General features: G+C 47.9%; 2 protein-coding genes across 5 annotated transcripts in view; one reads left to right on the top strand and one right to left on the bottom strand.

Annotated features, from left to right (window-relative positions):
• Positions 1-587: 587 nt before the first annotated feature.
• Positions 588-24,348, bottom strand: LOC149363249 (argininosuccinate lyase-like). The gene is made up of 13 exons (XM_089568445.1): positions 20,249-24,348; positions 19,077-19,174; positions 18,130-18,207; positions 16,397-16,474; positions 15,074-15,126; positions 13,998-14,060; positions 13,811-13,925; positions 11,805-11,889; positions 8,968-9,027; positions 7,334-7,417; positions 7,160-7,240; positions 4,688-4,794; positions 588-729 (listed from the first exon to the last, which is right to left on the bottom strand). Exons 3-13 carry the CDS (start codon positions 18,189-18,191, stop codon positions 588-590), a joined length of 930 nt encoding a protein of 309 aa, XP_089424571.1. The 5' UTR covers positions 18,192-18,207; positions 19,077-19,174; positions 20,249-24,348.
• Positions 22,171-25,802, top strand: part of LOC149363246 (histone-lysine N-methyltransferase SETD1-like) — a 58,782-nt gene continuing 55,150 nt past the window's right edge. For 2 of the 4 annotated variants that reach the window (XM_089573390.1, XM_089573391.1), the window contains exon 1: positions 22,171-22,665. In XM_089573390.1, the coding sequence (XP_089429516.1) occupies positions 22,542-22,665 (124 nt within the window). In that variant the 5' untranslated portion in view covers positions 22,171-22,541. The remainder of the gene's footprint in view (positions 22,666-25,802) is intronic. The other 2 variants (XM_089573393.1, XM_089573392.1) reach the window with 2 other exon arrangements.

The raw sequence follows: 25,802 nt of genomic DNA, 5'->3' as shown, positions 1-25,802 counted from the left end.
CGATTTCCGATGATGCTGTGGCTCAACAAACGACATTGGATTTGATGGATGTCGCTGAAAGCTCACCATGTGAGCAGGAATTTTGAATTGTGCCAGAAATGCCCAAAAGTTTTTAAAGCCACAGCACCATCAGAAATTGCGTTTTTTTTTTTAAAGGCTTGAGCACTGAAATGGGCATTGTGTCACCGTGACTGTCGAAAACGGAAGAAAAAATTCTACTGTACAGAGAGGTCTATTGAACGTTCTTTCTGTTGAAGCCGCCATAGATTTATTCGATTCACTTCCATCTTTTTGTCAGCCTTTTGTGTCCCACAACGCAATTATTCACTTGAAAAACGAGGCAATCCAGAGGATGATGCTAGCAGCCCTAGCCACCTTCGTAAACAGATCTTGGATACTCACTTGGTGTACATGAGTGGCATTCCGCATTGGATAGCGTGATCATGCCTGTCAAATACTAAGCGCTGGCTCACTGGAAGAGCAGGGGTTCTCGCCGAAGACGCTCCCAGTATAACTTCGCAGCTCTGTTACGAGGGACACGAAGGGCTTGCTTAACCTCAGGTGCCACTGTGATGTCAGCGTCAAACCTAGTGTTCTGATGTCAGCCATTCCCTCAGGGAGGCGATCTGTGCCTGGACGCTCTCCCGAGCGGTGCCACCGGTTGCCTTGTACTGTTCCACAGAGTGCTCGTAGTTCCAGACTTCGGCCAGGTCTTCATCAAAGAGGTCCCTGCGATGTTGAAGGGACGTGAGGCTAGCAGTTTGTTAATGCGAAATTAGCGAGAGAGAAACAAATGGCATTGAAAGACATGCTTGTTGGCGGGGAATGGGGGAGGGGGGGGTGGAGAGGCTCTTTAGGGGAAAGCATATTTTAGCAGGTGATTAAAGATAGGTAAATAAAAGCTTGAAGTGCAATCACAATCATGCGATCGATGTGCCGTTGTTGCGCTTTATCCATAGCACTGCTGTTAGCGCGACTCGCCTAACACGTAGTCGACACTCCGGGACTGACTGCCAGGACAGCGGGAAAGGGGGGGGGGTGGGGGGCAGGCGCTCCCGGCACCCCCCCCCCCCCCCCCCGCCCCTCACAAATCATCCCCTCCTTTCCCCTAAATCCGCCCTGCATTATCCCCAACCAAAACATCTGTCACCAACGGGCGAATAAGGTGGCTGGCGCTTCATACCGCTGGTACAGCTGCGCCGAGAGAAGCGCGTCACTGGGTACAGGGCAGTTCTAGCACCCATTGCTAGCGCTGGTGACCTGGAAGAAAGTTTCCTATGCAGGTGTCCTTTCAAGATCATCGTTATAGCTCGCCCCAGTTTGCTGGGATTGAGTGGCCGCGCCTGGCGAAGGAGAGGGCCAACTGGGGATGTTTGAAAAATTTATTTCTCCTGCCGTTCTACACGCCTGCCTGAAGATGAAACTGATGGGGATTAGAACCAGTAACAGAAGGATTTCACACTCGGCAAGTGCCTAGATCTCGTCGCTACCGTTAGAAAACGGCAGTTTATGTCATGTGCAGTAAAACCTTCGATCCATGCATGCATATATAGCCCCCATACCCGTCCTCCATGCCCGTCGTCTACCACCAGAATCATGATTCATGACCGATCGCGTAGAGGCTTGTCGGATTGGGGGACTGGTTGTCAGGGACTCCGGCAGGGACACACGTGGCACTGCTTACTGTCAGGTTTGCATTGGCAGACTTCTCCTTCTCCTTTATGGAATGTGGGGTGCGTGAAAACCGTGTGAACGTTCAGCGCCCTGTTGCTATCTGGGTCTCGACAGACAGCGCGAGGCCGTCTCGCCATTGAAGACAGGTGGCGCTGGTCTCCAGTGCGGATTGGCAAGGGGCTGGAAATGTGGGCGGGACACTACCTGCACGACGTTAAGACTGTGTGTATGCGATTTCCCATCATATTTATTTTTCTTTTCAGGCCGGATCATTCATGAGCAGATTGCAGTAACATCTGTGGAAAGATTGTGCCAAACTATCACGTCAGTGCATGCCCCTTGTCCGAACGTATTTTTTTACACCTTAACGGAGTCTACTGCAAAGCCTCCGTTGCCCAATCCTGACTGAACTACATTTCCACACCGGGCGTATGGATGGCACTGTCACCGGCCAGGTTGTGAACAGGAAATTTTTTGTTTGCGACATGCTAATAGTACATATCGGACGCTAAGAAAGTCCCATATGGAAGTGTAGTTAGAAGCCCCTCTTCACCTCCCAGCCTTTATTTTTTTTCAGCTCTCCCCGAGGGCGTAGAAAAAAAGCCGGTAACATCATGGACTCAACTCCAACCTCATTTGTGTGTCTATGCTCTCCGAACGTTTACCGCAAAAAAAAAAAAAAAGGTTCAGCGTGGGTTTTCGATACAAAATTTCCCGCTTGAGGGGAGGATCCGCCCCTCACTGTTTCTTTCTACATTCTAAGGCACCCCACGGCCTCACTCCTGCCCTTATGTGCAGGGCCCCCGAACCGCTACCACGTGGTCTGGGAATGCGCGAGCGCCCTCCGCCTGCACATCCGCCACCCAACAAGAACCCTCTATGCGCGGGAGGTCGTAGATGCACACCATCGGTGGCCGATTGCTAGTCTTATTTCTCTCTCTGTGTGTGTCTCGTGCTGTCTTAAGCCTGTTGTACGTATGTGGTGCAGGCAGGGGCTTATTATTTTTCAATCTTTTTAGATTGCCCCAATGTCTCGTACTGCTGCTGTTTGGCGCGGACGCGAGCATAAAATGGAAAGGCTTACTCCATGAGCGGAGTCAGCTATCTCAAAAGCTGGCACTAGCAAATGAATGAAACGATGTTTCATGAAAGAATTAGGTGAACTTAAAAGAAAGAAAAGAGTGAATGGAGATTTCGCAGCTGGTAGTACAGAAAATCAGTGCTAGCTGGCATGCGGTAATGATTACGCGCAGAAATATGCAGCCCGCGCGGGGTCCCTTGCCTCGGTGAAGCTCGGCTCCGCAGACGAGAAGCGACTACGAACATAAAAACACGCCTTTGCCAGGAACCTTCGTTCTGTATGTATTGGGAAGGCTAGCACGGGCTATGTGCATGGGGTGGTCACGTGACCGCGTCCCCGTGGGGTGACACTCCTGCCTCTCCCTCCTTCCGGTAACGCTCGGCTGCACGGATGCTTTTTGGACTCTTGCCACTACTACGGCAACGACGACAAACACGCTTTGCCCGGTAACCACCGCATTAACAGCTAGCGCTGTAAGAAGGAAACGAAAAGTCTGCAGTAACGAACACTGCATGTGTAGGTTCACCAACCAAAGAGCAACGACATTCTTAACCTTGTAGTCACCTTCCGCCGCACAGCACAAGCCGATTGTTAGATTAAAGACCGGCTGGCATATCGCGGGTATCAGCCTGACGCCGTCTCACGTGTCACTTCCCAACTGAATCTGCTTAATTTATCGACTGCAGTGCTAAGTTTTTTCGTGATTGCATTAAAGGTTGGTAAAGACAGAGTACTGCGCAACGTATCACGAATACACGCAGCTGATTCTAAAAAAATAGCTTAAATCATTGTAAGAAGTTAAATTGTACACCTATTCCCCTGGGCGACGTCTTATCAGGTTATGTAATCGTAGCTCAAGGAGCCGGTCGGATCCACCCGTGCTGATGGCGACAGGTTTGAATGACTGATAGTGTCATTGTTGATGAAAAGTAGCTTTGCGGAAGGGGTGTACTAGCTGTTTCACTTCTCGGTGAACGCCTCAACCGCGCCGCGAAGGAATGAAGAAAAGAGGGAAAGAAGAAATAGAGAAAGAGGTGCCATAATGGAGGAGTTCAGAATAATTTCAATGCCTCTTCAACTCCAGAATAATTTCAAACCTCTTCTCAATGCAAGCGCGGCGCACAAGCGGTGTGAACAGCGTTTGTACGCCGCATGAAGGGAAGCCTTGAGGAAGGTGGGAGTGAAAGAATAGAGAAAGAGATGCCGTAGTGGAGGTCTCCGGAATAATTTCGACCACCTGTGGATCTTTAACATGCATTGACGTCGCACAGCACACGGGCGCCTTGTTGTTCCAACACGACATTACAGCAGAGTAATGTAAGGCATCGTAGACACCAGGATGCACTGTGCCCTAGCGCTCTGTGTACCAAGCCACTGCTCAGTTTAAGGATTTACGCAGCGTAAACATTGCGTCACTATTTTAACGAACAGTAAAGACAAAATAAAACAACGTAAAGACGCCTAGCACTACACATGCAGTATGTGCACATTCCAGAGTCACTTGTTGAAGGCAATGCACGAGACACTGTGTGCAGTCCAGTTAACGCTGAGAGCTCTTTTCTGGCGCAAAGCGAAGCGCTGAGACGTGTAAAACGTTGCCAGCGTTGGAGTACCCTTTGTGTCCCTTGCGATCTCTCTTGAATAAGCAGATAAGCATCGAAAGGCACTATCTATCTACTTATCCTTCGGACACATGGGATATCATGACAATCATTAGAATAAGCAGTCTTTCCTGTAAGCAACTATTCATTGCCTGCTATGCCTGAGCTGATTTACAAGCATTCGACTTTCTTATCTCATCTTCACTTCACGATGACGAGTACTGGGTGGAATCGATAAAGCGCATTGTCTATAAGACATGTGTGTGTTTTCAAATATGTTTGTAGGCGTTGTGTGCTACAACATATATAGATACCAAGAAACGACACTTACGATACAGACTTTGCATCGGAGCATGAGAGCGCCGTCATGGGTACCCTGTTCTGCTCGGCCAGCGCCACCAGCTTTCCGGCAATGTGGTGCGCGTCACGGAATGGCGTCTGCAGAGGAAAAGAAAAAAAAATGACAGGATGATTACTACTGTGTAACGTGAGATTCGGCGGCAGCTGTTAAGGTATTTATATTTTACGCTAAGTTGAGGTAGAGAATATGAGGGCGACTTCATACCTGCGTAGTTCTAGACCGCTCTTTTTAGTTTTAGAAACATCCTGTTTTTCTACTATATCGCTCTTCTCCAGTCCATCGCTCTATAGGAGCGCGGCGCAACCGATGAACCTCTCCTTGGGCGGCACGTTTCATAACTGCGGTCGCATATTGATCGGTCTCAACGCTGTGCTTTAAATGGCAGTTTCTCACCGATGGTCCTTCCAGCCTGCTCCCGGCGTGGCTATCCCAATTCCTCTTCGCGCCCGGCTCTGTTTCGAAAACTTTAACGGTCGATGTTTAGGTTTCTGCAGATTGTGTCTGCACAGAGCCTATGATAGTCCGAACCTATCCAAATGTCTAATTTGTTTTATGATGCCTCATTAATTACTGAATTAAAAGCGATTAAACATAGTCACGTGACTAGTTAATATGACGTCACAAAATCACTGACGTTACCAATCATTAATTCGATATTTTAATGACGTCAGCAATTAATCACCAATTAGGTTGCTATATCGATTTACTATGGGGGTCGCCATCTTGAATCCCTCGGTCTTAGAAAATTTCACGCCGAAGGAAGGTGGTAGCAGACCCTAAGAAATCGAGAAACGTGATGAATAAGAGCTAACGCTCTTAAAAAGCGCTTCCAAGATGGCGGCGCGCGTCGAAGCCGTACGTCTCGCTTCGCACTGAATAGTCGTTGTTATTGGTTTTTTCAGTGCGTTCACTGGCCATAATTGGAGCATCTGACTTTCATTTTGGCTCATCTCACCTACAGCAAGCCGCCGCGGTGGCTCAGTGGCTATGGTGCTCGGCTGCTGACCCAAAAGACGCGGCTTCGATCCCGGCCGCGGCGGCTGGAATTTCTTTGGAGGAGAAATTCTAGACGCCCGTGTACTGTGCGATGTCAGTGCACGTTAAAGAACCCCGAGTGGTCGAAATTTCCGGAGCCCTCCACTACGGCTTTTCTCATAGCCTTAGTCGCTTTGGGACGTTAAACCTCATAAACCATAAACCATAAACCATCACCTACAGCAAAAACCATGAGTGATAAATTTGCTTTTATTTTTTATTCCTAGCGACGATTCTGCCGCTCCTAGGCCTAAAGACGAATGTCGGTTTATTGTCAAAAATTGTTTCCCTCCTAAAAGCCAGATGGTACCGCTAAGCTGAAGTTATCGTACGCCTCAGTTTGCATATGTAACAAACAGCGTAACAACCCGCAAAATGCTTGAGTTTAGCTTCAGAAGACGTGCATATGCTTTTCTAAAACTGCCGAATGCTCCTTCAGTGTTCGGTGCGTTGACAGCGTCTGTTTACACTCTATTTTCCAACTATATTTGCATACGCCGCGAGCAGGCGACAAGCAGACAAGGCGCGCAGGAACACGTCTAACGCATTCTTCTGATTGGCTGAGGAGGTCTCTAGCTCTCATGCATAGTGCTGCAAGGAACTTAGGACTTATGAGATAGATTTATGTCAAACGTGCAACATGTCTAGGGCAGCCATACGGTCTTCCCACTATCCTGAGATGTGTAGTTCGGCGGAGAATATGGAACAGGTTTGGTTTCCGTGAAAAAGCAAGCTCAGCGAGGAAAACAATACAGCGTTCGTACTTAGGCTTAAACCCTTCGACGCAGGCCTTTTCGCATAGCTTTTCGACTAGTGTGGGTTAAAGTATACGCCAACTGGTTTTCGAGTTAAAACTTTGGTGACGCTGGAATAGGTTGCTGTATATGCACTGTGACATGGGTACCGTGGTCAAGCGGTTGACCTGCGCTCGTCATGTGTTGTCTTTTCTTCAGTCTGTGTTTTTTCGCGCTGCTTGTTCGAAAGGTTGACCTGCGGCAATATGGTGCAGCTACTCGAAGGATTAAAAGCGCAAAAAAAAAACAGAAAAGCAGCAGGCAAGACTGCCAAACAAAACGCAATAAAGACGGGCACAACGAGATGAAGGGAGACGGCGCAACACGACGAACATGCCGCGCTTTCATAATGCCTCTCACAGATGTTAAGAAGGCAATGCTCCAGGGGCAGCTTTTAATGATTCTTCCGCGAGATCCGAGGTGGTGCAACCCAGATCATATTAACTTATGCGCAAGATGCTTCTGATCCGTTCTGCCTTGCCGCACAGAGCAGGTCAGAGCAAGTTTGCTGCAACACTCTGGAGCTATTGCAACATGACTGCGGTATAGCATGAATGTATAATGTGTGCAATCATTCGCTCTCTATGATTGGATCAGCTTCGCTGCGTCTCACCCCTTTGCGGACAAGGTAATAGGCCACATCGGTCGCCAGCATGTCGGGGCTCAGCGCAGCCTCGCAGCCAGCCTTCTTCACCTGGAGGGGGAAATCAAAGCTTGTCAGTAATTACACATCGCTCGTTTAATCACGAGAGGGATTGCGTGAGCAAGTTATTTTTGCTTTCCTTACCTTCATAGTTTCCACGTTGCCAGCTGCTATCTCTAGTGCCGCCGCCAATGTATCGTAGGCATCGAATATGGCTTCTTTGTCCTCCTTTCATGGGATAATGGAGCAAAAAGAAAAAAAAAACGATGTAACCGTGAATGCGTTTGAGCTGCGGCTTGTGCTCACGGGATAATCTGTAAAAGGGCAAGCAACGCGTGTACTCCACCATTCGCGGATCCTGCATGCTAGCCTTAGCTAAGCCAGCTAATTCCCATGTAGCAGTGTACCGAATTACCATGGAGATTTGTTTAGGAAATACGCTAATAGATGACGTCAGTTTTTTTTTTTTTTAACATGACTGAATATCGCTATTGAGTACGCGGGGAGTTTCGAACGGGCGAGACGTGCGCCTTTATCGCTTGAAAGGAACACTGCAAGTCATGATGCATTCTCCGTCTATTTATAATGAATTCATTTTTATCTTTACAGTCCAAAATCATAAAAAATATGCATTTCCTGGGAATGCAAGAAATTTGGGTCGTACGAGTTTTTTTTCTTATCGATACATTAATAATCCTGCTTCTTAACTTACACGGGGACGTTTGAGTCTCTGAGCAAGTCAAGGACAAACAAATTCTACGTTTCGGATTCCATATGGAACCCGTGTTCGCAATAAGACATCTGCGGAAAGAGCTAATCCGATAGCCTTCCGGTCCAATTAAAAACGTTTAGCATAGACCTGAGGTGTGCCTTGAGTCCTGCCTAATGTCTCGGGCGTCGTCTGGATGTTTGAAGACTCTATAGACGTAGTCATGCGAGAGAATTCCTTCCTATACACTACCACGGTCGCTTGATCTGTGACACTACAATCGTTGCCTCATCCAAGCTTGTCCTGTGATCGGTTTGTCTGCACATGTTCCGTGATCACATTTTTTGTTGCATAGTGCCTGCTAACGTGGTTTAGTATTTTATGCACTGATAAATGTTCCAATTTCCCCATTATAAACCTATTGGCAATCGCTGCGAAGAATATTATAGAGCATACCGGGAAAATTCAAGTCTGGCAGACGAAACGAAGTTCGATACAATGAAGAGGAGATAAATAAGGCAACCTTGATCACATGTGATGCTTCAAGCTGCATAAACCAGGTTTTCCTGTGGCAGTCTGGCTGAAAACAGTGGAGTTGTGTGACATCCGAAACATGAAGTTCATTTTCCTTCGACTTGCTCAGTGACCAAAACTTCGCCCCGTAAGAACGCTTCATCAAACCAGATGACATTTCGTCCAACATCATTTCACGTTTCTTTCGTTTCATTGCCAAAAATTACATCAGAACCATTTGTCCGACAGGGGCCAAAATCACAGAATTTCGAATATGTGGAGGGCGCTGCATGGTTGGTAGCCACTCGAGCGAGGATAATTATAATCAACAATTAAAAAATCGCCGGCAGATTAAATCAAAAAGCTTGGCAACGTTGTAAGGTCTTTTTGAATACGGGTCATGTAACTATTTACAGGCAGTACCTGTTTCACGCCTTTGTTCTAAGAGGTTCGATGTCACAGCTAGAGATGTCTCGCGAGGCGCGCCTGCCAATCAAGAGTTGGCATCTGAGCTCGACTTAGTATGCATAAGCCATGACGGCATAGTCGCAAGTACCTGTATGTCCTTGTTGTAGGTGCTCGGAAGGCCTTTCAGAACCATGAGAAAGCCGACCAGCTGCGGGGTGAAGAGAAAGAAATTCCTCGACTGACTACTACGCCTGCCACGCACGCGATTTTGAGCGTAAAGTTAATTAAGGTTAGGGCACGTTTATACTCACTAGTCATGCAGAGCTAAAACTGTAAGGCTGGACAAGCAATTTTTATTAGTTTTCTTTGCAAGTACTCTTCTTAGCCCTCATTTTCTATGACGACAGTTGTATGAGGGACTTTCCTTAGGTTTCAAGGGGTACAGGCCACATTTTCGGTTGCGTTTTTTCGGCTTTGCAATGCTGCTTAAGATATTAGTATACTTTGATACGTAAAAACTAAACTACCTAGGCCCGGTAAATGATTTACGATTTAATTCTTCGTTTCATGCTATATCAGCATCGATTTCCATGTCCGAACAGATGTTATGACGTCAAATTTGACTTCAGGTCACGTGGTTCTTTAAAAAGCTGAGGTATAGTAGCTACTTCGTTTTTAATTCATTCCAACTCTTCCCCCAGAGTTGCCTCAAGAGCCAGAATGACAACGAATGGATAAAATCTTTAATAACGCATAATGCATAATTGCTATAGTGACACAGAACTGTTGGTAAACAACAAAGTCAGTTGGTAAACAATGAGCCATGCTCCGCTGCATCCTTTAGTACGCCACTAACCAACCGCAGCAATAAACGAGATCAGCTGTTTGATGATTGACTATATCAAATAAGCCAGAGGCATCGAAATTCTTGAGTTTATAATTTCCTTTGTGGATAGCTCTTTGTTTAGGAAAGAAGAAAAACTTTAAAAGCGGACTAATTTTTGTCACGGAGGAAATCTGCGTGCTGTTCGCTGCAGGCTTAATTTGTACCCTACTATAGGGTGATAGAACATGGACCAAGAACTAGGAAAAACGACACGACGAAAGCTGGACATCAACTATCATTACTCGCGGAAACACACGTGATATTATAAACACGTGCGCACCGGCTTTTAACTTCGCTTCAAAGATTGTACTTGCTTTGAAGCAAGAGGTAGGGAGGTTTCGGCAGTCGAAACCGAAACAGCATGAGAGAATAATTTTAATTATAAATCGTTTACCAGGCGTAGGCGCTTTCCATGTGGCGATTTATGATCACGAGGGCTTTGCGCATCATTGAAAGGAAATAACAGAAAGGCACAGTTCAATGGCATCGCATTCGGAGTCGTAGTATGTAGAAACCGAAAACTCCCGCTTTCACCGGCTGCTCAAAGAAAATGCTGGCCACCTGCTGTTCGAGCCACAAATGGCTTTAGGGGAGGAGAGTGGGTGCTCCTGGGAGCGCGGCATTATATAAGCCAGGTGGACACATAGTAACCTCTGCACCTCTGCTTTGGTAACGATTAGGAATGGCATGGGCAGGGTATGATAACCGATGGTCCCCTGAGTAATGGAACGGGTTCCAAGTGAAGACAAACACAGCGGGGCCGAGAAAGAGAGTCAGGTGGGCGGATCAGATGAGAAAGTCTGAGGGGATAAGGCGGTCGTAGCTGGCACAGGACAGGGTTAATTGGAGGGATACGGGAGAGGAGGCTTTGCCCTGTAGTGGACGCAGTTAGGCTGATGATGGTGAGTCTGGGTGAACGCGGGAATGGGCGCACTGGCAAAGGCTATGTGTGGGATGCTGTAAAGCCTTCCTTGTCACTTCTAAGTCCGGCATATGGGGAATGCCTGGCGTCATTTACTTTTTATCGTTTTTGTCGCGGGAGTTTGCGGTCACGACATCCTACAACGCCAATGCCGTTCCCACCAGTCTCACACACTGCTCTCGCTATGAAAAAAAGCCCACAGAGAGAAATCACTTTGTATCGCTGGGCGCAAATGGTAGCAGTCTAGACAGCTCTTTTTTTTTTTCTCTTGTCCTTATTATTCTTGCAGCTTCTCTCTTCTTCTTCGCGTTTACAGCTAGTCAGATAGGAAGATATTTGCACAGCGCAATCTGCTGCACTTATCTGCATACTCGTGGGGCAAACAGCAGTTTCACCTTGAGCGGCCATGGGGTGTCGCAGTGTGCTTCTATTTGAGTGCTGGGTATTTGGGCTATACCAGAACATTATTTAATTCCACCACTATAGACCTTTTCACCATCCCCGAAAAAACTGGTTTTCTGGACTGTGGGGAGATCGTGGGGGAGCTTAATCCTCATCTCTTCCTGTACTGCCGCCGCGGTGGCTCAGTGGTTACGGCGCTCGGCTGCTGAGCCGAAAGATGCGGGTTCGATCCCGGCCGCGGCGGCCGAATTTCGATGGAGGTGAAATTCTAAAAGGCCTTGTACTTTGCGATGTCAGTGCACGTTAAAGAACCCCAGGTGGTCGAAATTTCCGGAGCCTTTCACTACGGGGTCCCTCATAGCCTAAGTCGGTTTGGGACGTTAAACCCTAATAAACCAAAATAAACCAATCTTCCTGTACTACGAGCGCAGTCCAGTGTCCAAAATGGCGGCACCCGTCCACCTGTTTATGAAAAAGTCTATCAGCTTCCATTTGCTTGTGCGTCATCAAAACTTTTCTGTCAGTGCGTCTCGAATAAATCACCGTAAATAAAGAGCGAGGAAAGACATTTCACTCTATTTTCTTGCAGTCCTAGTTCCATTTCTGAACTTCAAGTACCACATATTTTGCGACTACGACGCATGCCAACGACATCTGGAGAGTTTTCACTGCTCTCGCGAGTTTCAACGGCACTCCGAAACACACCACTGAACAAAACAGTCATTAAGTGAATGATGCGATGGTGATTAAAAGAGAATCAAGGGACAAATCTGACATCTCCGGAAATCCTCCCGGTTTTCCCGCGGATGAGTTCCAGCCCATCGGGGTTCTTCTTCTGGGGCATCAGGCTACTGCCGGTGCTGGAAAATGGCGACAGAGGACGAAAGCGAGAATACGTCGGCCGTCCGGTAGGCTTTGCACACTTCACATTCAAAAAAAGCATGTTCGGCCCATGCACCCATGCAGGTGAAGGAAACATGAACACTGCCAGCTGTTCACATTACTCCGGCATTACGCGTCAGAAGTAGAGTTATTTACTCATTCTCGTTGAGCACAACGTTCACACAAATCTTGTACCTTGAGGTACGCGCCTGACAACACGTGCGCCGCGTGCTCGGTCGATAGATGCAATGACATGTCCAACAATTTCGGGCAAAAATTTTGCAAAGTGGAAAACTGTATGACACTTCAACTAAAATATTGAAGGTAATGGCTCATTCGTCTGATATGTAGCAAAAATCTTTCCTCTAAAGCGTTTCCATTGATCGCATCGAACAGATAAGATCTCTCCCATAAAAAAACCAATGGAGAACGTTTTTGAGGATAGAAAAAACGTTAATAAGGAAAAAAAAATTCAAGATTGCCGTCGGGTGACCTTACGTTATCTTACGTTATCTTACGTTATATGAAAAAATTGCGTTCATAAAAGGTTTCCCGCTGAAAAAATTATTTTCTCCAGAATTGTTTGGTATGTTGATTTGGGAGGGCTCTATATGGTCTGTTAATATGACAGGGTGTGGGGTGGGATGATATCGTCACCGTTATGCCGGTGACATTAAATCTTGGTAAGACATTAAATCGTGAGTGTGCCAGACAGCTATCCCTGTTATGTGCTTGAAGTGAACGCTTGGACAGAAGCCTTCCAGGGCAACCTTTTACGCTAATGCAGCAGTTCTAAATTACTTTGCCAGCTTTCTACAGCGTTCTTTCCAACCCTCGCCGTCCTGAACAATATTAGCCCGTCGTTGCACAATGCCTCAGAAATAAAACAGCGCCGTTAGCCGGCTCCCTTGCACAGCAAGAGCAGAGAGCGAGTCCGAGGGGCGGGTAGTGAAAAGTACGGCAGAGAGAGAGAGAGAAAAAAAGCGTATGGAGCAGAGCAGAGAGCAGCGCATGTGTTGCTTCGTTGTCAACCAGAGACTACTGTCGACTTCGCCTGAAGGCGGCGCGTTTATAAAAAAACTGACGCGCCAGAAATGGTCCAGATCGATATTTCACTGCAATGGCCGGCAGGTACAGAAGTAATGGAGAAGGTTAGCCTAGGATCTGAAACACAGCTGGTTGTACTGTATACTCTGTCCTGCCCTATGAAGCAGGAACAAGCTCGCACTTTTTGTCTCTCATATTTTCATGACCCTTGATTACTCATAAGCTTTCAAGATGTGTTATTTTTGCAGTCCGAACCATCCCTGCTCTCACTATCGCGGCCATGTATTTGTCTTTAGTGGTTAGTCTCATTTTTTTCTGCCCCCTTCCTCCCTCGTCCTGTGGCTTTTTGCTCCTCACAGCTCTCCTCAGTAAAGATCTTTCCTTTTCTCTTGTTCAGACTGGACGCACTGCAGCCTCTAGCATGAAGTGCCGAGAACCAAGCAACAATGACAGAGGCAGTCTTGACGCATGCCATTTAAGGCACCTTTGAGCGTCTCAGCGATAACAGAAGTGTAAGCGTACGCTTGTTTAAATGTATCCCTTCAGTCTAACGGAGGTATACGCGTGCATAAGAAAAAGAAAGACTAAACAACACTTTGTGTAATTTCTGATCAAAATTAGGCTTCTAATTCGAGGCTGTTCTCGTAAGCCATGGCGCTTTCTAAAAACGAAGCCATCTCGGTTTATTAAAAATTAATCATATCCCATTCAAAATCAAATCTCACCATCACCATGACCTAGATTATGCATGACAGAATTCATGGGGCGACCTCAAGACCCTAAGACGAGATGCGGGCAGGGCAGCGCTTATGTTGAGGTTTTCATATGTGCACACGTGCGCTATATAGTCACCTGTAGGCGTCGTCAATGGTGATGTATCCGAACTCCGCCGAGGAGTAGAGGATCAGGTCTTCAGCCAGCTTGCTGAGGTGAACAGCGGTGAGCGAGCAGACGAACAGGAACTCAGCTGCACCAACCCAGGACAGGAGAAAGCACGGCTTTAGAACTGAGCCTTCTTGCGAGCCCCAGTCTTACCCACCGACAAAGTCCCGGTCGCTTACAGCCGTGATGCTGTTCTGGATCACGCCGTCAAACTGCAGATCTGCATCGGAAGAGTCATTACATTCTACAGGAGGTTCTGACTTCCGGAAGTTGTGGATTTGTCTTTTTTTGGAAAGTCTTCGGTATTCTTTAGCAACGCTGAAACGGGCGCAGTATCTGTGGGGGCTTAACCTGGGCATGCGCTAGGGCCAGAGAATTTCCCGGCTAAAGGTTTTGCTTGCCCTGCTCGAGACTGCGCGATAGATTTCGACCACACTACGCGCTTCCCTCTGGGAAAGCATCGCGTGCGTCCTGTTACCCTTCTTGTTCCTTCATCCGTTATATTTAATTACCCTGCTTAATTCCTACTACACAATATATCCAGCCAAAATTCTTGTCTGAGATGCCTGCATCTCTGTTTCTCTTTTCTCTTCTCCACCGACAACAACATGTCTGAGCCGACGAGCGCGATGCGGCATCTTGTTCAGTTATAGCCCTCATCATCACGTCGATATTCATATGTGTCATTCGCGCACAGCAAATCGATTCTGTAGCGTTTGCCTATACACAACTGTGCCACTCAGACTTCACAGATCAGTATGACTGCAAACACCATTACGTGTCTGACTCATGGGATAGGTTAGGTTAATGGGATTTAACGTCCCAAAGTGACTCAGGCTATGAGGGGCGCCGTAGTGAAGGGCTCCGGAAATTTCGACGACCTGGAGTTTTTTACCGTGCACTGACATCGCACAGTACACGAGCCTCTAGAATTTCGCCTCCATCGAAATTCGACCGCTGCGGCCGGGATCGAACCCGCGTCTTTCGGGTCAACAGCCGAGCGCCATAACCGCTCAGCCACACTTGGCGGCCATAATAGATACAGTATGGAATAGACACAGTACACGAGATTGATGTCCTTAGGCTCATTGAAATATCAGGCGCTTGAAGTACCACACATGAGCACACCTTTCTCAATTCAGTTCTGTTGGCTTTAGATTGCTTCTTGCAGCAAAACAGCGTGTTCGACGCGAAAGAGGCACTAAACCGGCACGAGCAGAAATAGGGACTCACCTGACGCCAGTGCTTCCTTGTCGATTGGAAATGGATTCCCGGCAAGGGCACCGCTAATGAAAGGAAAAATTTATGTTAGCACTGCTCCAAGGACACTATTGTAATATAGAGCTATTGGTTGTAATCTATGTGCCCCCCTTTCAAACGAAAACTTCAAGCTACATGAACATGCTGCATCAGCCAGCACTCCCGTGAAAGATGGCGTCGGTAAGCGCAAACCGATAGACACGCACAAAGCGCAAGGCTGGGAAAAGAACATGCGGTCCGATACGCTGTCGCAAAATTCTTTTTTTTTTTTTTTGCTGCAGGATACATGTCCCAAACAGCACGAACGAGGAGAAGCGGATAGAAGGACAGCAGCGAGACACAGTTGGGGAGCCTACATGTACAGTCGGGGACAAAAGTCTCCGGACCACGTGTTCCTCTAACGAAGCCGATAGCTGTGCTATTAGCCGGCGGCTGGAGATCACACTTGTGGAGGTAAAAGAGAAATTTTTATTATTTCATCTCCACAAGTGCGGTCTCCAGCCGCTGTCTGATAGGAGAGCTTTGTTTGAGGAACACGTGGTCCGGAGACTTTTGTCCCCGACTGTACAAAGCGGCACATGTAGGCTCCCTATAGACCACCGTACCCTAGACACAGTGCGCCCTCAGCGCCCCTTAAGCGGCGCTTCAAGAAACGCTTAGTGAAAACAAACGGAGAGATGGAGAGAAGAGGAGAAATCAAATGAGTCCGATAACTTCGCTAATGCAATCGGCTTAAATAGGCCGTCGATGCAATGCTAAGGGCATCTACCTCTGCACCAGTAGCCCTTCAGCACATTCGACATTCGCTCTGCTGGACATTCGAACTACCGCATTTTTCGATTTAGAAGTTGTATGATCCTCCCCTTTTATATAGAGTTGTATTTGCTATATATTCACCGTATGCTGCTGCTTAATATGTAGCAGGCGAACGGTTCGCCATGCTGCCTAGTGCAGAGAATACAAAAAAGCATGCAAGAGGTGTCGACCATTAGTGAGTTTTGCACAAGTCCAGAATTCTGGATAAAAGATGATGTAACGCATAACGGCCCCCTTAATTTATTTTAGAGCTGTGCAGCACTGCCTTTCCCCTGTGTGAGCTTCAACCGATGTAGCGAACAGCAGTAATACGGCTAAAGATCCGGAATAATGGCGTTACTTTCGTCCATGTCTCAGTGGCACAATATACTTGTAGAGGCCGCCATGTATTTGACGAGTACATGGCAGGAGATGTGACCCTCCGAATCATATACTGAAAAAAAAAAAAAGAAAACGAGTGGAGGAGGCCTCACACCTCACCTTCCGAGAGGGCACACGTTCAGCCTCTGCGAGAGGTCGCGGAATCGCTCCGCATCTTGTTTGAGGAACCAGGCGTAGCTGCACACATGAACACTATTATCAGTATGCATTCCGGAGCGAACAATTCATTTCATTTTTATTTTATGCGAAGCATACTAGCCGCACAACCGAGCTCTTCCTTGCTGCGCCGCGCACGGCCGCGTAGCTACCACTTGACCTACATCGGCGCACCACGTGATATGACGTCACAACAGCTGTGAAAGCTGGGGCTCAACTCGTGCGCTCGCTTGCGGACGCGCAGTATCCACCGGCGGCCTAACTCCCGCTCCTTCCGCTAGGGGCGCTGACGTCACAAGAGCTGTGAAAGCTCTGGCTCAACTCGTGCGCTCGCTTGCGGACGCGCAGCCTCCGCCGGCGGTATGCTTCGCATCCTAGGCTTAACCATAAGCTAAGCCAGGCCATTTTTTTCTCTCAGAAAAGTGAGAAAATACGCGCACAAGAAATGTGACTATATGCTACTGCTTCTGAAAGGCAGACGGCTCTTCTGAAAGCTGCGGATTCGACCTCTCTGCATGTCACCGGCAGATTCGTCCCACCTTCTTTAGCGAACGGCGGAAAAGAAGAAGAAGGATTTTGCATTGTTTCTCGCAATTTCTGCATGCAAGGGAGCATTTCGTCGTTTGGTAATAAAGAAAGAAAACAATACACCGTGCAACTCCGGATCAATTGTTCATTCGTACAAGGTTGCAGGTTAAACCTTCGCTTCTGCTGCCGTGAAGTACGCATGTGAACAAAGATAAGCCTGAAGGGGGGGGGGGGGGGGTTAAATAATTTTTCCTCAATAAGCTACTATAAAAAATGCCAGTTCACTATTTTTTTTGCACAATTATAGTGTTCGAATGCTATTCAGACGCAATAGCTTATACCGAAATTCTCCTGTCTCAATTTTAGCAAAGACCAATTGGACTTTTATTAACACTTGCAAACTTCATAATGCCTTTGGTCAAATGTTTTAGGGAAATCCCCCAAGGTGGAGTAGATTTGTAATAATGGAGTAATTACTCATTGACACCCACCCGAGTGCAGCCATACGGCCACAAAGGAAAGCTATATAACTTTCTCAGAAACTTCGCAGTTAAAGAAAAATTCGCCCTGGTCCGGTGTTCGAACCCGGGACCTTCGCTTCACCACAGCAGTCGCTCTACCAATAGAGCTAACCGGGACGGCAAGCTTATGGTAGGGCGAGAGCGAACTTATCAATAACTCGAAGTGGGAACTGTGTTGGTCAAATTTTTGGGGGGAATCCCGCAAGGTGGAGTAGATTTTAATAAGAAAGTAATTACTCACTGACATCGGCAAGTCTTGTTTATCTCCGGCAGATTGCACTTTAACCTTGCTTTGATAAATACATTGAAAAACGCCGTTTCAGGCGTGTTAGCAATTCATGCAGTTCTGTGTGCAGAAATAAAAATTATTCGTATTTTTACACTCTATATCGTACGTGCTACGGAGTGCACTACAGGTGTAAATAGAAGCATCTGTTTGTCCGCACAGGTGATGTACATGAGAAAATTCATGAACTCGTTATAAATTCGTATTGATATTCAGTACATTGTGTCAACAGAGAAAGTGGATCACATAACTAGCAACAATATATTCTAACATTTTACTTCTGCACGCGATACGAACAGGAAGGAGGCCATGAATTGTGCGAAAACGGAATGTCCGCTTACCTGAGCATCCAGTGAGAGAGGCGGATGGGCTGTGCCCTCTGGAGATGCGTATAGCCCGGCATGAGAACATCGATTTCGCTGAAACATGTCAGAAGTTTCGTGTGATCAGGGTGGCAGAATAAATCTCTAGTAGAGCTGAGGAAAAGTCCCACCGCAATAAAAAACCTCGATTTTTTTTCTTTTTTTACAGACGCTATTTTCTACGCATGTATAATACGCACGAAATATGCTTATAATACCATTAATGCGAAACGTATAAGACACCCGTGTGCTGCACGATGCCAATGCATGTTAAACAAGCCCACGGAGTCGAAATTATTCCAGAACCCTCCGCCACGACGCCCTCTTTCTCTCTGCCTTCTTTCACTCCCTCCTTCATTGGTCTTCTCGGCGGACGTCTCCAGGGCGCCCTGAGAGAAGGGAGGAAGGTGGGAGTGAAAGAAGAAAGAGAGAAAGAATAGAGGAGGCTCGCACAGCACACGGCCGTGTTTAGCGTTTCTCCTCCATCGAAACGCAGCCACCGTGGCCAGGTTAGAACCCGGTTTTTCGGCTCAGTAATCGAGCACTCTAACCACTGAGCAACTGCAGCAAGTACCTCTCTCATCTCTTCCCTTGTGGCGCGGTTGAGGCCCGTTTCCCACGAGACTGAGATTTCCTTTCCTCAAAATTTGACGCATCTGTGTTGCAAGCAGCTTTTCTTGCTATTCACGTTCTGCAGACTACCATCACCTCCGATCTATCACTGCGGTTCGTTTCCGAGAGGAACAACTGCACATGTCTGCAACCTCCGAAACGTTGTAAACATGGCATGAACGGCGCAATTCCCTTCTCACCTTATGCCCCCCTCCTTCTCAATGCAAGGCACACAGGCACAAGTGTAAGAGGTATTTGGATGTGCCAGCGCCCATCAGACACAATTCATTGGAGTCGTCTGCAAAAAGCCCCACCTTTCGGCCCTTGAGCAAGCGATCTCGACGAAATTCTTGATGAGGTCAATCAGTGTGGCGACGGACTTGCGCGTCCATAGCCTCAGGTCTGTTGCCACCTGGAGAAGGTATATATGCAAAAATAAAAGATATCAACGACGAGCAGAAAGCCAAATTCCAGCTCAAATCTTCTGCAAAACAGAACACACTGCGTGTCATAAAGTTGAAAAAAAAAAAGCTTCAAAAGAAAAATTTGTTCATAAGATCTTCCTTTTCTTCATTATTTCTTTATTCTTAATTTTTCTCCGTTATGACTGAATATTTCCAATGGACTCCTTAAATTTTTTCGCAGGCGTGAGTTTACCAAATGCTTCCGCACTTAAAATATTAATGCTAGTAACCCATAAAGTCAGTCATCGCCTCATCAGAGAGGGATGCGGGCAAGTATTGTCTCAATACGGCTCCAGCTAGGAATGTTGAGTCAATGGGTGTTCTTCATCATCAGCCTGACTGCTCCCACTGCAGGGCAAAGGCTTCTCCCAAGCCTCTCCAATTAACCCTGTCCTTGGCCAGTTGCGGCCATCGTATCCCCGCAAACTTCTTAATCTCCTCCACCCACCTAACTTTCTGCCGCCCCCTGCTACGCTTGCCTTCTCTTGGAATTCCCTCCGTTACCCTTAAGGACCAGCGGTTATCTTGCCTTCGCATTACATGCCCTGCCCAAGCCCATTTCTTCCTCTTGATTTCGACTAGGATGTCATTAACCCGCGTTTGTTCCCTCATCCACTCCGTCCGCTCCGATCTCTTAACGTTACAGCAATCATTTTCTTTTCATAGCTCGCTGCGTTGTCCTTAACTTAAGCTGAACCCTCTTTGCTAGCCTCCACGTTTCTGCCCCATAGGTGAGTACTGGTAGGATACAGCTGTTGTATACTTTTCTCCTGAGGGATATTGGTAAACTGCCATTCATGATCTGAGAGAACCTGCCATATGCGCTCCACCTATTCTTCGTTATTTCCCTCTCATGATTCGGATCCGCGACCACAACCTGCCCTAGGTAGACGCATCCCCTCACTACTTCCAGCACCTCGCAACCAATTGTGAACTGCTGTCCCCTTGCGATAGTGTTCAACCTTACTTTGTTTTTCTGCATGCTAACTTTTAGACCCGCCGTTCTGATCTTCCTAACTCACCGATCATGCTTTGCAGTCTATCTCCTGAGTGACTTAGCAAGGCAATGCCATCAGCGAATCGCAAATTACTTAGGTAGGCAGTACGCAGTAAACAAACGCAGCGCCCACGTGCCCGGGAAAGTAGAATGGCATTTCGCGAGCGTTTGTGATGGAACCTAGGTGCAGTACACCCGAGGAACTTTTCACAGCTTTTGTTTCGTTTTTCTTGATTGCAAACCCATTTGTTTTTGCACCATTTGTGCAAACTACTTGAGGATGCAGCGCTATCCGGTATTACACAGGCCAACCCGTCAATCAGGAAAGTGTATAGCAGCGTTGCATGTGGAGCGCGCTCGGAACTCGATCGGTGTCGGAAGCGCCTGAAATTTGACCTAGAGCGGGCATTTGGCGAAATGTGGTCCCAAGAACTGCGTAACGGATTAGTTTCTCGCCCTTCCGTTTAGTGGCGCCACCAGCGTTGGCACGCGCATGAGCGCGCGCGGGTAGCGCCAGCAGGAGACGGTCGTCTGCGCGCTTTGCCTAGCGGTTGGTTTCGCATGGTTGCGCGTTGAGTTTTACGGGGACGCGGAGTTTTTTTATGGCCTCCAACAATACACAACTTCTTTCGTGTGATATTTGTTGATGGTCAGTTAAAATCTGGTCAATTTGGAAAAAAAAAGAAAGTGCGCAAGCGTGTCGAAAACGAGCGTTTTCGTGTAGTTAGCACAAGAGCGCAATTGTCAAGACTGCCAGGAAAAAAGGTACGGCATGAAAAGCTCAAAAAAATGGCTGAGGCTTAGCTAAGGTTAAGCCTAGTCAGATGCGAAGCATATTGATGGCTAGGCTTGGCAATACATGGCTTTCCTTGGTTGACGTTCATCCCGCTCTTCATCGGTCTCTGTGGCACGCTGAAGCTTTCGCTTCTCGTTCAAATCAGCCCTGCTTCTAGGCGGCATCCCAACACCTGGCCGCCTCGTAAGGGCCCGGAGAGCGAGGCAAGCTCAGCTTTATACCGCTGCTGTAGCGTCACGTGGTCAGCTGCAGCGCCTCTGATGTGGAACCTCCACCGCCGCGGCCGACCGCGCGAGCCGGCAGCCCATCTCTCCTCTGCTGTGACGTCATGTTGTCACGTGGTGTCACGTGGTCACGCTAAAGGTCACCACCGCCGCGCTCGACGGGCTGTAGTGTAGCTCTAGTAATATGCTTCGCATAAACAGAAGCAGATTGCCAACTTTTATCGCGAGCAAAGATGCAAGTATCCTGCCCCTCACCCCGACCTGGACGGGTGCAAGCCACGACACTCAGACGCCTACAAACAACGGCAATTCTTAGCCCTTGCCGATTTTGTCTAATTACACACGGTGAATATGACCTTGCATGCCCGCACTGCTGTGACGGGACGCACGCCACCCAAGACCATTTTTTATGGGAATGCGCTAGCGAACCCCCTTCCGACGACGCTCTTTTTCAGCTCCCTCAGCGGAGGAATGGGACAGGCTCTTGGCCAGTTGAAGAAAAACAACGCGAGCTCAACAGGTCGCACCCGACTGGAGGCCACCCTGGACTCGCCCCAGCACCAACTAATCCCTTCCATTTCGTGGCAATAAAGTTGTAACCACCACCTATTTGATTGTAAAACATTTTATTCGCCGGGAAGAGCTTGGCAAGAGGTCGCGTTAAGTGGTCGAGAGTACATAGGCCGCAGCGCATGATAGCTTTCAAACTGCGCGCGCCTGAAACCGAAACCAAAAGTTTGTCACCAGCTGTTTGATGCGCTGTAGTTAATTGGGCCGCTGGGCACTATGGGAGTGTCTGCACTTTACGCGCCTTTCGTGACAGCGGGCTGTCATTGAACCTTTCCTCAAGATAAATTTTCGTTTTTTTTTTAATGACACCTACGTCACAGCGTCTAATCTCTACTGAGGTTAGGTGGCGCTAGCAAGTGGGCACTCTTCTTCTCACTCTAGTCACTTCTTAGTCACTCTAGGCGGCATTTGGCCTCGCAGCGTGCACGTGTAGTGTCGCAGAGGTATGTACAGTGAACAGTAGGGTGCCTCGATCCAGCTGCACAGAAGGGGATTATACACCGTCATGGCGGGAAAGTGTTGCGTGTCCGAATGTAGCGGCGACTACGTCTCTGGACGAAAGGTCCATGTGCTTTCCTTCGTCAAGATAAACATGGATATGTGCCATTCCTCACGAGCATCTTCCAGTGTCGACGGTATTATAGAGTCACTCCAGGCATTATTTGGCCTCACAGTGTGCGCGGTGTGTGGTGTCGCAGAGGTAAACAGGAGGGGAAAACAGCGTCATTATGGGAAAGTGCTGTGTGTCCGAGTGTAGCGGCAGATACGAATCTGAACGAAAGGTGGACGTGCTCCCCTTAAAGGCAAACGTGGATACGTACCACTCCTCGACAAAACCTTCTAGTGTCGACGGTAAGCAATTTTCCAGGACTCTTTTTCTCTTACATTTTACCAGACAGTTTGTTGTTGAAACTTAAGGAAGGATGAAAAAAAAAAAAAGTGCACGGGCCTGCCCACTGGCTCGAGCTGAGCCTCAGTCGCTGTCACGTGCAGTCAGAGGAGAGTTGAAAGGTGTGTGAAAGAGACGCACGTCGCAACAACCGCGTCTGCCGAAGCGATGACGCCGGCTGTAACAGACCGCCCAGTGGTCCTCGTTCCCCTAAAGTCCCTCATAAAAATTCAGGAAGGCTCTTTGTTGACCTAAAGTGCGGTGAGGCGAAAGCCTTAAGCGCAGTGTTGCTGCTTGTGTCACTGATGCTTGGTTAAGATGTTAAGCTTCCCGTCTTAAGCGTGGAACACGACAGCGTCTTGCAACGCTGCCAGGGAGTCCACAGAACGTCATCGCCCGTTCGGCTCTACGCCTTGCTCGACGGTAAATTGTTTTTTGAGGAAAGGAAATGTATCTGCCTCGCACATCTCGGTGAACACCTGAACCTCGCACTAAGGGAAAGTAGGAAGATGGGAGTGAACGAAGACACCGTATTCACTAGACGCGCCTTTTTGTTCATTCCAAACCATCGAGCTGGCATGGCGGAGTGGTTAGCGTGCTCGCACTCCGGAGACCCTGGTGCGATGGATTTCTTACCCGGTTCTATTTATTTATTTTACCTGGAGCATCACTATACAATCCTTTTAATTGGTTGCACAATTGGCCCCGTTTGACTGTGACGTCATGACCATTCAGACCAATTGAAAAGCGTGACGTTTCTGTCGACAACTGCTTAGTGCTTACAACGAGGCTTCCGCCTTAAAATTAACCAGGAACGTTCTCTAATGCACTTTCTTAGGTCGAACGTTTGGACGCATGTTAGGTTCAACGAAACGGGTGGCAACGTCACAAGCAATCATGTCGCTCTCAGTAGAGACAATCAGCGTCCTCTAAATGCTGGCGTGTTGATCATTCTTGGTGACATTGTTGGCTTACCATATCTATTCTACAAAAATTGAAAGCATATTGTGCTCTGCAGTTTTTCTTTAACCTAGTACCGTTTTATTTCAGCCAAAGAGTACTCTGCACATTGCATGAACGTCTTGATCTGACACATCGACGTCGAGACGCTATCGGTGCCGCAAAAGCGCTTTCGCAGTTTGTGTTATACTTTCTCCATTTTCCGAGTTTCTTATATTTTCGGTAGCAGCCCGTGTTTCTTAACTGAAGGAAAACAACAGCGTGCGTATGTCGTCTGCCGTGAACGCGGGTAAACTGATTTAGCGTTCCATAAACGCCTGATGGAACGCGCACCTCTTGCACGTGCGAAACGCGTGTACTGTCGCCGAGAACGAGAAACATTTGCTTCCAGTTGTTGTGCTCAATTGAGCGGGGGTCCCAAACACACGGTTGGTTCGGTTTTTTGTTTTTGTGTTCTTCAGGAAAGGAAATGGCGCACTAACTGTCTCATATCTCCGGGGACACCCGAACCATGCCGCAGAGATGGGATAATGGAGGGAGTGAAAGAGAGAGAAAAATTGGCGGGGGCTTAGCTTTGGTTGAGCCTGGTAGATCGCGAAAGTAAAAGCGCAGCGCCTCCAACTGAAGGAACGCAGTGCACCGCGTCTACAGGTCACGCGTGGCTACCGGCCGCCGCTGCGCGACGACTCGACTTGGTAGCCCATCTCTCACCCTGGTATGACGTCGCGCTATGACGTCACTAGGTATGGCATGACGTCAGAGGTCATTCTAAATGTCACGCGTGGCTACCGGCCGCCACTGCGCGAAAGGCCGTTCATGAGCGTAGTATTGCTTTCGCAATAAAAGAGGTGCCGTAGTGCAGGTCTCCGGAATAATTTCGACCACATGAGGATCTTTAACGTTCACTGAGATCGCACAGCACACGGGCGCTTTTGTTGCAGAAGTAACACTATGCTAGGTGTGAGCAAGACCTACTGAACTACAGACCTGCACATTTGGCGGGGTCCTATGGAGCAGCGTGCGCCAACTTTCGTTAGCTTATAGGCCGTTGAGGGCGCTCGGTTGACCTATTCGTCTGCTGTCATCATCATCATCGTTTGCCAATTTGAGCAAGATATTTGATACATTTGTTTCGTCTTCTTCTGCTATCTTAACATCAACGATAAAAATATCCACAATGACGACTTTTTCCGCTCTGGATGAGTACAAAAAGCGTCTTTCTTTTTATCCGCTTTCTTTTCGTCAGCACCACCGTGCCTAGCATAGATAAATGGATGTTAATGATTACGTGGACAAACGACGAAACTGCCTTCTTTGAAATAAAATGATGGAGGAGGCCATCTTGTTCAACAGGTATAATGTGGCGCCACGCTTCCCGTAGGTGTCTTTCCCTAGCGGCAAAAGGCATGAACTAGAACATGCGCGCTGGAGCAGTGCCAAATGTGCAGGTCTGTAGTTCAGTAGGTCTTGGGTGTGAGCTGTTTCTCGGAGCCCCGGAGAGCCCCAACTACGCATGCGCGAGGAGCGAGTGTCGTCAGAGCAGCGCGGAGCTGCCGCGCCGTTGCTTCCGCAATTCTACTCGGGATGGCTATTGGTCAAACCACAGCCATTTTTTTTTTTGCGTTTCGCCTCCACGAAACGCGACCGCCGCGGTCGGGTTCGAACCCGGGTACTCCGGCTCGGTAGACGATCAAACACACGGCCTGTGGACCGCATGCCCCAAGATTTCAACCCTGCTCTCGAAACGCCATGCGAATGTGGTATTGATTTCTTTTCCGTCCTTACTGGAACTCTTTATCGCTGTTTACAATTTGCCACCGGCCGGTTGCTTGCTGAGTCACTTCCAGGTCAGCGACTAGACCTATAGTTTCTGTAGAAATCATGGAAGCATTGTCCTTCCCCTCCAGCCTGCAAAATTCGAGCAATTGTTTGACCATCGCATATTGAAAATAAAAATTGGTTGAGGAGAGGATGGCTGACTTGCAAAAAAAAAATGGAAATTGATTTCTGAGGAAACGAAGTGGCGCAGTAAATGTCTCACATCTCGGTGGAGACCTGAATCGCACTGTAAGGGAAGGGATAGAGGAAGGAGTGAAAGTTTAGAGGGGCTGTAGTAGAGGGCTCCGTAATAATTTCGTTC

This window comes from Amblyomma mixtum, chromosome 2 (assembly GCF_055824585.1).
Source record: "Amblyomma mixtum isolate Tamu chromosome 2, ASM5582458v1, whole genome shotgun sequence".
Lineage (NCBI taxonomy): Eukaryota > Metazoa > Arthropoda > Arachnida > Ixodida > Ixodidae > Amblyomma > Amblyomma mixtum.
This window is presented reverse-complemented; position numbering and strand designations above follow the sequence as displayed.